Here is a 14,009-nt window from a genome sequence, read left to right on the forward strand (position 1 = left end):
ACCTTTAAACTCTTAAAATTTATTGAGGATTCCCAAGGAGCTTGTGTTTGCTTATTCTGTATTTGTCATATTAGAAATTAAAACTGAGGAATGTAAAAATATTTATGAACTCATTTAAAAATAATAAACCAATTGCATGTACCATAAATAACATGCTTTGGATAAAAAGTAACTGTTTTCCAAAACAAAAAAAATATTTAATGAAAAGAGGGGCATTGTTTAACATTTTGTATTCAGTCTTTGCAGTTTGTTGTTTTACTTGAAGCATATTATGAAAATCTGGCCTTACAGTGATTTGTAGTTAGAAAAGAATGTATGTTAATATTGTTTTCAGATCGCTAATATGCTACATGACCCCAAGAAAAAATTCATTGTATGTGCATGAGAAATGATAGTGAAAATAGTTCTGACCCATGGACCCCTTGAAAGGGTCTTGGGGGCCCCTGAGGGTTCCCCATGCCACACTTTGAGAACCACTTGGTTCCATTTTATGGACATGGTTTGTGTAACCCATATGAGGCTTTAGAGGGGAAAAACACCTAGATGAGCATTTAAAAAATCAGAAGATTGCACATAAAATCTAGATTTCTCCAGAAGTTCTGACAATAGGCTGACTCCCAGCATAGTAACAACCAGTCATTGCTGGGTGGTCAGGGACGTCTCGTGACCCCCGTCCTCCACCCTCTTCATCATTTTACTTACACCCCCTTATGGGCATGGTTCGCCAGCCCCTGTAAACATCTGAGGTTCATCCTCCGATTGAAAGGAATCTTGTTAAAGTACAAGCACCTTTTTATAAAGGAAACCGTGTCTCTTCCCTTCCCCTGCTGTTCAGTCTGATGACACACTGGGAGTTTCTGTGCTAGATTTGCTTTAAATTTAGCACCTCTCTAGAAAATGTGGCCCTTCCCAGGAGGGAGGGAGACGGGTGCAGCTGGGGAACGTTCCTTCCCAGCATGAACTCACAGCCCGGCGCTCTGTCAAGGCCCCACTGCTGTCTTGCCCCCCATATCCTCCCTGTCCAAATCAGATACTTTTTCTCGGTGCTCAGCCCAGTCTTGCCTCCTCTGGGGAGTCTGTCTTCCTCTATCCACAGGCTCATTTCCTCCTCTGTCTCTCAGCACTTACTCAACTGCTACCTTCTTCTTTTTGGACATTTCACTCTGTCCAGTCCATTCTCGAGGCTTAGCTCTCAGCCCAATCTCCTTTGAAGCCTTCCTTTATCGAAGTTGGCCACCATGAGCTCCTCCACGCGCCTGTGACGCTGAGGATGGGAGTGGAAGATCAGCTAGGAATGTGCTGGCAGATTAACCAGTAGAGATTTACTTTCCTCACAGAACAGAAATCTGGGAGTAGCCATGGATGACGGTTCAGTAGCTAAAAATATCAGTGCTAAGTGATTGGTTCTCTTGGACTCTTCCTCCTGGTTGCAAAGTGGCTGCTGGAGCTCCAGCCATCACATCCATAGCAGGAAGGAGGAGGAAAGGGACAGTACTGGTGGACTTCCACTTTGTTCTCAACTACCCATGGCCACCTAGTGAGGGAGCTTCCGTCTCCTCTATAGTAGTTGCAGGGAAGGGAAAAGGCGTAGAAGGAGTGTGTCCTATTCTCAGCCTGTGCCCATTGCAGACATCGCTCACTGACTGCCGCACTCTTTTCTGCAGAGCCTGGATGTGCCTGAGAATCATCCTCATCACAGTATTCCAGGCAGCTACTGCCAGCTGGTTAAGGGTTGACATAGGAAAGAAAACTCATCTGATTTCAGCCGTTTAAAATGTCTTGCCTCATGGGTGCCCTTGGATGAATATTGTGTGTGCTTTGCTTAATTTTTTAGTTAAACAAATATTCTCTTTTAAAACACAACAACTTTAAAAACATTCTAGGAAAGGCCAAGTCCTCTTCACTGCCTGTCCCTAAATCCTGGTCCCTCTTGGGCTGTGGTTGCATGATTTCATGCCTCATGTTTCCAGTCCAGCCCCTTCTGGCACAGGTGCTGTTTTAATAGCCAGTCTCCCCGTCAGAGTGGCCGTCTAGGCATTTGGCAGATAGCTGGAGTGTGGGAGTGACTGTAGCTGTTCTGTGCCCCCCCCCACTCCCTCCCCCAGGAGCCTGAACGAATTGCGGGTATTGTTGCTGGAAGCCAATCGCCACTCCCCAGGGCCCGAGAGGGACCTGAGCCGTGAGGTCCACAAGGCTGAGTGGCGGATCAAGGAGCAGAAACTCAAGGATGACATCCGGGGCCTTCGTGAAAAGCTGACTGGGCTGGTATGTCGGGGCAGGGGAATGCGAGGGTGGGACTGAGACTGCCCTGCTGTCAGGCCAGGAGAGTGGTGACCTCCTGGAGCCATCCCGGGAACCTCCAAGCCTCCGAGAATTCACAATCCCCTAGAACCACAGGGTCAGCGATGTAGCTCGTGGAGGGGTCACGGCAGCTGCTTTTGCAGGCATCGTGGCTGGCTGCCGTGTGGCAGTCTAGGTGATGCAATGCAAAGGATACTGTCTAAGAATCTGACCTATCCAGAGGTAAGATGGGCTATGTAGGGTGGTGAGCTCCCCGCCCAGTGAAGTAATCAACCAGAAAGCAGCTCCTTGTTCAGAGTCCTGCAGGGGGATTCACACATGAATGTCAGGAAGAAGGGGGCCAGTTTGTGTAGGAACAAGGCAGATGTGTCTCCAGAGACCATCATGGGTGGGGCAGCTGTGTCCTGCTGGGTAGGGGAGGGTGGGTAGAGAAGTCACTATAGGATGGGGTCTGGGGTCAAGAGGAGGGACCCATATAAGACAGTGGAGGGAGTAGGGAGAATCAAGAAGGAAAGAGGAAGGTGCCTGGATTTGGGGACTTGGAGGATGTGAAGCATCTGACAGAGCCTACTTCAGTGGGGACCCTCAGGTGAGGGAGGGGGGCCGGAGGAACATCCCCGTGATGCTCGGGCCTGGCCCAGAGATGGGGTGGGGCCAGGAGAATTTTCTGCCTGGAGGAGGTCACCCTCCCCTAACACATGCACGCTGCACCCTCACGCATGCTTTTCCTTTCTCCGGCCACTTCTAGGACAAAGAGAAGTCGCTGTCGGATCAGAGGCGCTACTCCCTCATTGACCCGTCCTCAGCACCTGAGCTCCTGCGGCTACAGCACCAGCTGATGAGCACAGAGGACACACTGCGGGATGCACTGGACCAGGCTCAGCAGGTGGAGAAGCTCATGGAGGCCATGAGGAGCAGTCCCGACAAGTCCCCGGTGAGCCATGGGCCAGGGCTGGGCTGACCAGGCAAGCCAGTGGGCAGTGTCCTCATGGAGCAGGGCCCTATCCTGGGAACCCCTGTCTGCAGGGGAAGGCAGCCCTGTCCTCAGACACCTAGTCTTCAGGGGGAGGCAGCCCTCTCTATCCTGGGAACCCTGGTCTAGGGAGAGACACAGGCATGTGCTCTGAGAGCCCCAGCCCAAGGGTACATGGCTTTGCCATGAGGGTCTCAGACCAAGGGGAGAGATGCAACCTTGCCCTGAGAGCTTCGGTCTACGGGTCCTGGGACCCCCATTCCGAAGAGCTCTGGTCAGTTTGGAGCCTGAGAGGATCCTATCAAGAAGACATCGCCATCTAGTGGACGAACGAGGAACTGTTGTCTGGTGAACCTCACTCAGCATCTGCCCGTGACTCTTACAGGCCATTGGCAATTCGGGTTCTGCAAACGGCATCCACCAGCAAGACAAGACCCACAAACAAGAGGTAAGGAGCTCTCTGGTCCCGGGGGACACCGTGGCACTCCCACTGCACAGGCAGAACAGAACCTGACAAGTCACCAAAAATACAAACAAAGGTGCATCATGCAGAGGCTTCACAATAGAGTCTCTCACAGAGGAACCCATGCAGTCCATCTTGATCCAGAATTCCTCTTGCTTTTTAACCTTGTTCCCCTGTTTTAAAAAGTGTTTATTATAAAGTAATACATGCCCCTCGGGAAACTTTTGAGAAAAAAACCAAAAATACATAAAGAAGAAAACACTAGTAGCCCTCCCACTCAGAGATGACCAAGGTTAGTGTTTGTAAGTGACAGCCTTCCTGAACTTTCCTAAGTGTGTGTATGTGAACACATGTATATGTACAATCAAGCCTCATTATTCACAGATTCCATATTCACAAATGTGCAACTAAAATGTATTTATAACCCAAAAACCAATATTTGCAACAATGTTGTGGTCACTTATGGACATGTGCAGAGCAGAGGAAAATCTGAGTTGCCCGACCTGCATGTTCCCAGCCGAGGAGTAACAAGGCTTCACTCTCCCTTTTTGTTCCAGCTCTCATACTGCAAACGTGTCCTTTTTGAAATCTATTTAGTGCCACCTTTTTCACATTTTTGTGCTTTTACTTGGTGATTTCTGCTGTTTACAATGACCCCCAAGTGATGGCTGTGTGCCCTACAAAGAAAATCTGTGTGTTAAATAAGCTTCATTCAGCTCGGATGATGTGATTCAATGGCTGAGTGTCGAACTATGAACCATGGAGGTCACAGTTCGATTCCCGGTCAGGGCACATGCCCCGGTTGCAGGCTCAATCCCCAGTGTGGGGCATGCAGGAGGCAGCTGATCAGTAACTCTCATCATTGATGTTTCTCTCTGTCCCTCTCCCTTCCTTTCTGAAATCAATGAAAATGTATTTGAAACATAAATAAATAAGCTTTGTTCAGGCGTGAGTTATACAGTAAGTCCTCACTTGAGATCATTGGTGGGTTCTTGGAGATTGCAACTCTAAGCGAAATGACATATAACAAAACCAGTTTTACAATTGGCTAATTGATATAAACAAGAGTTAAGTTCCCATGGCATATTTCTGGTCACAAAAACATCACCAAACTTCTAAATAAAGACCCCAAACACTTCTAATATTAAACATTGAAATAAATGTGAGCTCTACATACATTTAAGAAGAAAAAAATAGGTAAGATCATTATATTCCAACCTGCTTATTCCAGTTCAGGGTCACAGGTGGCTGGGTCTCTCCCAGCAGCTCAAGGCACAAGGTGGGACCCACCTGGACAGGACGCCCTTCCATCACAGCGCCACTCACACCCACACCCACGCGGACTGGGACAGTGTAGGCACGCCAGTTTATCTCACATGCACGTCTTTGGAATGTCGGGGGAAACCAGAGCCCCCAGAGAAAACCCTCGCAGACATGGGGAGGATGTGCAAATGCCACACAGACAGTGGTCCCGGCCAAGAATCGTCACCGTCACCATTATAACAAAACGATGTTATTTGAAGACCTGCTGTCCTGTTGGCCTTGAGTTGTTAATGAGTCAACAGCATGTGTTAAGATGTCTTTACACAGAATCACACATAAAACATGGTTACGTAGGATCAGTTGACTAAAACGTCCTGATCAGAGGTTTGAGGGAACTTAAACCCATATTTCCACCTGGAGCAGTGGCTCGGTGTTCGGTAATTCAGTGCAGGTGGTGACTTTATAGAACATTACTGTGAATAATGAGAAGCTGTTATACGTGTATGTATATGTATATGCATGTGTGTAAGCATTCACTTTGTTTGGAAATCATTTCAAAATTACCAAAAAACTGCAAGAATAAAAATAGTACCTGGCATGTCATCTACCCTTTCCCACCTTGCATTGTAAGCATGCTGCCCTGTCTGTTTCATCTTTTGCTCTCTATGTGTAGATGTGTGTGTAGTAATGTTTTTCTGAACCATTTCAGTATAATAGCATGTCTTGGCCCTTAACACTTGGCTCTGTATTTTCTGAGTAAAAGGACATGATTATACATAACAACAGTGCAGTTGTCAATTTCAGCAAATGTAACATTGATGTAAGATTTATATCCATTCTACTCTCCATACCCATTTTCCCCTCTGTACAGGATTCGTCACAGGTTAGGTCAGCTTATTGCACTTAGCTGTTGTCTTGTTAGTCTCCTTTAATCTGGAACATGTCCTCAATTTCTCTTTGATTTTTATGATATTGACATTTTTGAAACATAGTCCCCACTCCTTTTTAAAATATATATATTTGTATTGATTTTTAAAGAGAGAGGAAGGGAGGGTGAGAGAAACACAAACCAATGCGAGAGGAATATCCATCAGCTGCCTCCTGCATGCCCCCCACCCTTTTTAAAATAGAACATTCCTCATTTGAGGTTTGCTGGTGGGTCCCCGTGATCTGAGCCAGGTCCTGCATCTCGGGCTGGAACACGTCGGCAATGTCGTGTCCTCCGGCATCCCGACTGGGCGCACGATGTCCAGCTGCCCTTCCCTCCTGATGTGCACTGTGATCACCTCGTCCAGGAGTTTTCGGATTTCTCCACTGCGTAGTTACTGGCTCTTTTCTAACGGTCAGTCTGTGGGGACTGTAGGGCCCTGTGGATACCCTCTCACTGAACCCCTCCCCTGGACTTCGCATCCGTGGATGACTCTGGCCCAGCCAGTCTTTACTGTGATGGTTGCAAAGCACCACATACATCATTTTAATAGAGTAAGTCTCACACTATATTCAATTTCACCTCCTGTATTTTTCACTGAATATTTTAAACAGCATGTTCTCTCTTCCTTAAGCAATCTCTGTTAAGCCTACGTTTTCTAACATTATGGGTATAAAATTGGTTTTCTAGAACTGCATGGGTCTAAAGGTGCCTGTGATTCCTGTTATTGTCATGTCTTTGGTTGACTGTTGTGTTTGTTTTTTTTAAAATATATTTTATTGATTTTTTACAGAGAGGAAGGGAAAGGGATAGAGAGTTAGAAACATCGATGAGAGAGAAACATTGATCAGCTGCCTCCTGCACACCTCCTACTGGGGATGTGCCCGCAACCAAGGTACATGCCCTTGACCGGAATTGAACCTGGGACCTTTCAGTCCGAAGGCCAACGCTCTATCCACTGAGCCAAACCGGTTAGGGTGACTGTTGTGTTTTAAGAGGGTGCCTGGTGGCCCCACCCAACAGTTAACACCTGCTTTTACCCACAGTGTTATAGGCACCCACCTGGGGCCCGGCTGCCAGCCCTGTAGGTGGGAAGAGCCCAGCACTGGCTCTGTCCTTGGTTTGCTATGTGACCCCGGGCAAGTGAAGCTGGAGGAACTTTCCTTCCACCCTGGACAGGAGAACCCCTGGGCACACATGCTCACCTGGAGATAGGAGAACCTTGGACATAGAATCTGCCAAGGGCCAAGGAGAGAACTGGGTGGGGAGGGGCACAGAGCTTAAGCGGGGAATGTCAGGGTATGAGAGCCAGCCCTATGTGGCTTCGTCTACCCTTTGAGGCACAGGGGTCATCCCAGTTTGCAGACATGAACACCGGGGCTTAGAGTCTCACCTCCAATTTTTATTTTCTTGTATCCAACCTCCACACAGGAACGCAGGGCTCTGTACACCCACCTGCTCTTGCCTCTTCTCAACTTCCCCTAACAGCTCCCACCCTCCCTCCTATCTCACCATTCTTCCGCACTCAGCAAAGAGACTTTTTTCTGCCCCAGGGCCTTTGCCCATGCTGTTCCCTCTACCTGGCACCGGTGGGTTCTCCTCCCTCAGCCCCTCCTTTTTTACCTCCTCCCCTCTGCCACTCCTGACGACACTTGCTGATCAAGCCCTTGCTCTCTCCAGGACAAGCACTGACCCTGAGGGCCATCATGGAGCAGCCCCGTCCACACCGGAGCCACTCCTTTCTGCCCCAGTGGCGCCGCGGCCAGGACTGTTACTTTGGAGACAAGAACAGTATTTGTAACAATAATGTACCTACCGTCTGGACAATCCCCACCCTCAACCCCCTGCCGGACCAGGAGGCTTCCTCAAGCACGAACTTCCACAGAGAGCGGTACAGCCCGGAACCTGCAGCCCCGACACCCGGACACCCAGCAGCTTCTGGAATGTGTTTGGGGGAGGCTGAGGCTATCCGACCAGGCCCTCTCCCCAGAACGAGCTGCCCTGGGACCATCCTGAGCTCGTCCCTACCCTCCCTTTCTTCCCTTCCTTCTCCAGGGTCCCCCTCGGATCCCAGAGAGCCATGGTCCCAGGAAAGGTCAGAGGAGGCCCAAGGTCTCCTTGCAGGCACCAAGGAGCGAAGTCCGGGCCTCAGGAGCCACTGAGGACCCCTTTTCTGCACCCACTTCCAGGCAAGGCAGTTCCCAGGGCTGCTTGTCCCCACATTTTGAGCCTCCTTCAAGCAGTGGTACAAGCTTCCCTTAACCTGTCTGCCCAGCGAGTCCCAGGTTCAGGGTGTTGGGGTACAAGGTCCTTTCCCCCCAATACCAACATACACAACTCCAAGCTGCTGGCCAGAGGGTGGCCGCCAAGGCCAGGAGCACAGTATTAGGAAAGTGGGAACCCTGTCCTCACCCTCACATCGACCTGGCTTGGAGTGGGGCAGGATGGCTGCAGGGGAGTTGAGACCAGTGGCCCAGGCATATTATAACTGGTCGGTAATTCGGTGTCCCCTGGGCTGACCAGCTGTTCCAAAACTGGGCCTCCCCCTGCAGGTGCACTTGTGCACACCCTGACGTATGCACCCACTGACCCTTGACTCCCGCACACTCACAGGGTCACACACGGCCATGCAGGTGGGGTGTTTGCATCAGCCATGCTCAGGCCACACAGGTGCACACACTTGGGTTCCAGGACTGAGCCCCAAGCCAGGCAAGGTAGTGACCGCACACACCACAGACATTCCTGCAACCTGGCAGTGCACGCACACACCCGGGTACACGCAGTGAGTGTCCAGGGGTGTGTGTGCCAGGCACAGGCATCAGGATGCATAGGTACCAACAGCCCCTTTCAATCTTACCAGGCCCCGGCCTGGAGCCTTTAAACTTGTCTCCAGAAAGAGAACCCAAGGGATGTAGTTGGCAAGAAAAAGCTACGCACCTCTCTCCTCGAGCCCTGAGTCTCCAGGCCTGTGTGTGGCAGGAGAAGCCAGCTCTGGCCCAGCGGTGCCCACCTCTAGAGCTGGAGGGCCCACAGGCCATGGCCTTGTGCCGCAGCACCGCTGCTGGGGGGTACAGGGAGGAGCCTAGCACCCCATCACGGTGTTCCCAAGGTGCACCAGGACGGGTATGCAGTCTGTCCAGGGAGCAGCCCAGGTAGCCTGCAAGTGCTCCCAGATACAGGTGGGTGGTGCTCACCACCTTGCCATCGTGGGGGCAGCCAGTTTGTCCCATCAGCCCCTCCCCCTCCCTGTTGGCTTTTGGTAGCTCTCGCATGCTGTTTTATTAACAACAGTCTAGGAGCGATGCTCTAGTGGCCTAACCCAGAGTTAATGCTACTCTTTTCAGCAAATTCAGGCAGCTGCCCCCCTAAAGGAGGTGCTGATTAGTCTACTAACAGCCAGAGGCCCACACCGGAGGGCTGAGCCCCAGATGGGTTTGCAGGTGGCAGGTATCACAGAAGCGATTTCCAGTGAGCATCTCTGACCAGTGTGGACTCAGCCACATCCCTGCCAAGTCCTCCCCACGCCCTTCCCTCCCCAAAGTGGAATTGTTGAAGTGTGGCAAGTCCGTGCTCGAGACAATAAAGCTTGTGACTGAGGTCCCAGGACCTGTGCCGTGTCTGCTTCTCTCTGTCTGTGCCCTGGCTCCCAGCTTGTGGGCACGCTGGTGCCAGGACTTGGTCTCAGTCCTGTTCCTGGTGGGCTGCCTGCCGATTTGTCTCGGGTGTGAATGGCTAGTGAGGACCTCAGAGGGCCTGGTGTTGAAGACGTCCGGGGCTGAGCTGCCTGGTTTGGGTTTGAACGAATCTTGTTTGCAGCAGTTCTTTGAGAGGCAGAGGTTTGAACTTGAGCCTCTTAGAGTTATAAGTGGGCCTGCAAGAAAAGAAAAGTCCCCCAATATGCGAAATAGGGATGGGTCAGCCAACACCAGTTTGCTGAGTTAGGGAGAACACTTTCAAGTTCAGAGCCAGTTCTGTCCTACCGCCAGCTGTCTGTGGGTCACATGAACAGCCAGCGTCTGCAGCTCTGTGGTCCTTTTATAGGCTTTGTCCTTGAGGTGGCCTCCCGGGAAGATGGAGCAGGCCCTCGAGGCTCCCAGCTGAGGGTCCAGGAGCACCTGCCATTTCTCAGGAGCTGCATCGGCAGGTCCCGGGACAAGCGGTGGGGCCTCAAGGGGAGACAGGGCCTGAAGGGAAGAGCCGTGTGTGCCGGTGCGGACAGGACTAAGGAAACCCACAAAGGGCTCTGGGAGCCATTCCTGCCCAAAGGGCAAAGCAGAGGGGCTGTGACTGGAATGGGGCCAATGCTGCAGCTGTGGGGGGACTCCAGCAGGTGGGGTGGCCCCAGGAGCTGGAGGAGGAATACCCTGGCCTCCTCCTGCCCTCCCGATGCCTCTCCCGTTAGTTAAACCCAAAGCCAAGGCCAGGGGGCCTGTCAGGCGGGCAGAGGCCGGCCCTGGGCCCAGCCAGGAGGGAGGGAGTGCAGAGCGGGTAGGAATGGAGTGGATCAACACAGTATCCATCACAAGATAGATTTAAACAGTGCCCTATTCTCTGGGCTTCTGCTGCCTTGAATATAAATGGTCTCTGTCCTTCCAGAACTTTCTTACCAGCCCAGCATCTGAAATTCAAAGAGCTGCTGCGAACACCACTCCTCTTCAGACCGAACACCACTCCTCTTCAGACCGAACACCACTGTGACCCGTGGTTCCTTTCACCTGAGGCACCGGCTCAGCCCAGTCACTTGAGGTCATGACACCAAATATGTGTGTGTGTGTGTGTGTCCCCCTCCCACCCACCCCCCATCCCAGGGACCACTTGCTGCTGCAGGAGAGAGAATTAGTTCAAGTTCATGGAAACTCCGGGTCAGGGGCTGTGGTCAGAGGAGAGCAAGGCCCCTGCCACGTGTGGCTCCCAGGCCAGCAGTCTAGCTCCGCGTCAGCTTCTGTGCAAAGGGTGCTGGGTGGGGGAGGACGGAGAGGGGAGTAGGCGGGACTGCCACAGGGAGAGAGGTGGCTGGCCTCCCGGGTGGGGGCTTCCCTGCTGTCACCAAGGCTGAGGGGGCCAGGAACTGGAGGCCCGGTGGCCACGGACTTGGATCTCACCGAAGGAGCTTCCTGAGCTGTCTGCCCACGGAGCACATCCAGGAGGCGCAGGACGAAGGAAAGCACCAGGAAGGAGAGGAGGCCTCCAAGGGGGAAGAGGGGTGCGAGGTGGCCATGACAGTCCACTCCCCAGAGCAGCCTTCAGTGGCATGGGCCGCTTCGGGGAGGTGTGTACAAAACCCAAGGTCTGGAGGCAGCCTCCACCCTTCAGAGCGGTAACCCTGGGGGAGGCTCTCTCCCAGGACCACCCTGCTAAGAGCTGGCACTGGACACCCTCTGGCTGTGCGGGCCAGGCCACTGCTCCACTTGCTTGTGGGACGGAAAAAACAAAACCGATCTCAGGCAGGTGGAGTCCAGATGCTGGGAGAGATGGACACTGACCACCACGTGGGTCAGGGCCCAGAGAAGCCCTTAGGCCAGTGGTTCTCAACCTTCCTCATGCCGCGGCCCTTTAATACAGCTCCTCATGTTGTGGTGACCCCCAACCATAAAATTATTTTCGTGGCTACTTCATAACTGTAACTTTGCTACTGTGATGAATCGTCATGTAAATATCTGATATGCAGGGTGTATTTTCATTGTTACAAATTGAACATAATTAAAGCATAGTGATTAATCACAAAAACAATATGTAATTGTATATGTGTTTTCCTGCGGTCTTAGGCGACCCCTGTGAAAGGGCCGGTTGACCCCCAAAGGGGTCGCGACCCACAGGTTGAGAACCACTGCCCTAGACTAAAGGCTCAGCCCAGTGGTTTCTCCCTTCTCCCCTCCTACGGGGGAAGTTGCCCGTTCTCCACCCGGGGCCCCACCCCAGCTCGGTGGGCCCCTCGACAGTCCAGCAGATTGCTCAGCCAGCGTGGGAGGAGTCCCTCGCCCCTGCCCCAGGCACCCCTGCCCCAGGCACCCCTGCCGTGACAGCTCAGGAGCCGCCCACAGGTCTGGGCTTGCCTTATGCAGGGATGAGGCTTGGAGCCGGCCACTCGGACAGAGGGTGTCCCCACACCAGCCCTGCATGGACTTTCCTAATTTTTAAAATTTCAGATAATTTCAGACTTAAAAGAATTGTAAAAATAGTGTAATTCCTGTATCCCCTTCACCACCTTCCCCTCCCGTTACTCTCTTGCACAACCACAGTTCAGTGACCCAGACTAGAAAGCTGACGTTGACAGGGCGCACCTGGCGGAAGCACACACTTGGGATTTCATTAGTTTTCCTCTGATGCCCCTTTGCTGTCCCGGGATCCCGTCCAGGACCCCGCACGGCACGCCTGCGTCACGTCTCCTCCATCTCCACTCTGCAACAGTTTCTCCGACCTTCCTGGTCTCTCACAACCTCAACGCATCTGAAGAGCCCCGGACAGTGATTTTGTTGCACGTCCCTCCGTTCGGTTCGTCTGGCATTTTCTCGGGATTAGACCGAGCGCAGAGGTGCCGTGCCCTCGGCGCACCGTGTCGGGGGAGCCCGATTCCGGTCATTACCAGTGACGGTCACTAAGCCGACGGGAGGGTTCTCCAACGTCCACACAAAGATGCGTACACAGCCGTTCGCAGCGGCATTACTCACAGTGGCCAAGAAGGGGACGCAGCACCGGTGTCCATCAGTGAGGAACGGATGAAGTGTAACACATCCGTACGATGAATGTTATTTGGCCGTAGAAAGGAATGAAGCACTGATACGTGCTGCCATGTGGCTACACCTCCGTGAGGGGCGGCCTGGGGTCTGCCCGCCTTGCCTCCATCCAGCTCCAGGCCTGCTCTCGTGCTCTGGGATGCTGTAAGGGGGTGAGGGGGTGAGTGTCCTTATCTGGAATGACCAAGGAAGCCCCAGCTTCGCCATTACTCTGACATCTAATGACAGAGCCGTCCAGACCACACGCAAGCTGACATGCAGTGGAAAATAGCCCGTTGGATCCCCCTTTGACGCGGTATTCTCTAGGATGGAATCCAGAAGACAAGACGGATCAGACATTTTACAACGAGCCCCGTGGGCAGAAGAAACCCTCGCAGGGTGGTGATCTTTACTTCAGTGCTGGCTGTGCAAGAAAACCCAATGCAACCGATTAAATAAAAACCGGAAGAAAAAGGCAGCTACAGAACGGAAAGGAAGCAGGAGCCGAGACGCAGTTATTTGACGGCGCTCCAGTACAACCGACGAGTTCTTAGGCTGGAAGGCCAGGTTTGATGCAGGACTCTTGGAAATTAAAAAAGAAGTGAGTGCAAAAAGAACAAGAAGGGAAAAAGTAATTAGGTGGGAAACAGCGATTCAAAACAGATCATGACCGCCTGGCCAGCGTGGCTCAGTGGTTGAGCGTCGACCTATGAACCCGGAGCTCAAGGTTCGATTCCCATCAGGGGACACGCCGGGTTGCAGGCTTGACCCCAGTGTGGGGCGTGCGGGAGGGAGCCAGTCGATGATTCTCTCTCATCATTGATGTTTCTCTCTCACTCTCCCTTCCTTTCTGAAATCAATAAAAACATATTAAAAAATAAATAAATAAAACAGATCATGATCTTCACTTACCAGATATCCAGTTGCAGGAGGCGCTGCAGACAGCGGAGGGCCACGTGGCCTTGGGCCAGGACACGGGTGACTTGGAGCGAGAGGGCGAGGAGGATGGTCCAGGCTACAACCCCGCTGATCAGAGTAACCAGCGGCCCGTCCCCACCGGCAGGCCGATGTCACGGCGTCTGAGGCTATGCTGAGAGGGTCTTTATCTTCTGTTCTTTTTTTCTGAGAAAAAAATAATTTTAGGAGAATATTCTTCTGATAACATTCATCATCAAACTTCATAAACTGACCTTAAAATTTCAAATAAAAGGAAGAAACAATGACTCCCAGGTTAGATGGAGAACCCACCACGCAGCGTCTGCCGACTTTCCAAAGTAACGACGGCGAAGACGGATGGAGCGGGAGAGAGCGGGCACCTCGGGCTTCGGGGGTGTCCCCGAACTGAGGTCGTGATTTTTTAAATGTCTC

General features: G+C 52.0%; 1 protein-coding gene across 7 annotated transcripts in view; it reads left to right on the forward strand.

The window, feature by feature from the left end:
- The window catches only part of CLIP2 (CAP-Gly domain containing linker protein 2), a 70,300-nt gene extending 60,766 nt beyond the window's left edge, over nucleotides 1–9,534 (forward strand). For 3 of the 7 annotated variants that reach the window (XM_036308022.1, XM_036308027.1, XM_036308025.1), the window contains 4 exons: nucleotides 2,106–2,265; nucleotides 3,050–3,235; nucleotides 3,660–3,722; nucleotides 4,295–5,780. In XM_036308022.1, the coding sequence (XP_036163915.1) occupies nucleotides 2,106–2,265; nucleotides 3,050–3,235; nucleotides 3,660–3,722; nucleotides 4,295–4,372 (487 nt within the window). In that variant the 3' untranslated portion in view covers nucleotides 4,373–5,780. Of the gene's footprint in view, nucleotides 1–2,105; nucleotides 2,266–3,049; nucleotides 3,236–3,659; nucleotides 3,723–4,294; nucleotides 5,781–5,871; nucleotides 6,483–7,608 lie in introns of those variants that run through there. The other 4 variants (XR_004967383.1, XM_036308024.1, XM_036308026.1 and 1 more) reach the window with 4 other exon arrangements.
- The last annotated feature ends 4,475 nt before the right edge of the window (nucleotides 9,535–14,009 follow it).

The sequence above is a fragment of the Myotis myotis genome, unplaced genomic scaffold (assembly GCF_014108235.1).
Source record: "Myotis myotis isolate mMyoMyo1 unplaced genomic scaffold, mMyoMyo1.p scaffold_m19_p_5, whole genome shotgun sequence".
In the NCBI taxonomy this organism is placed as follows: Eukaryota; Metazoa; Chordata; class Mammalia; order Chiroptera; family Vespertilionidae; genus Myotis; species Myotis myotis.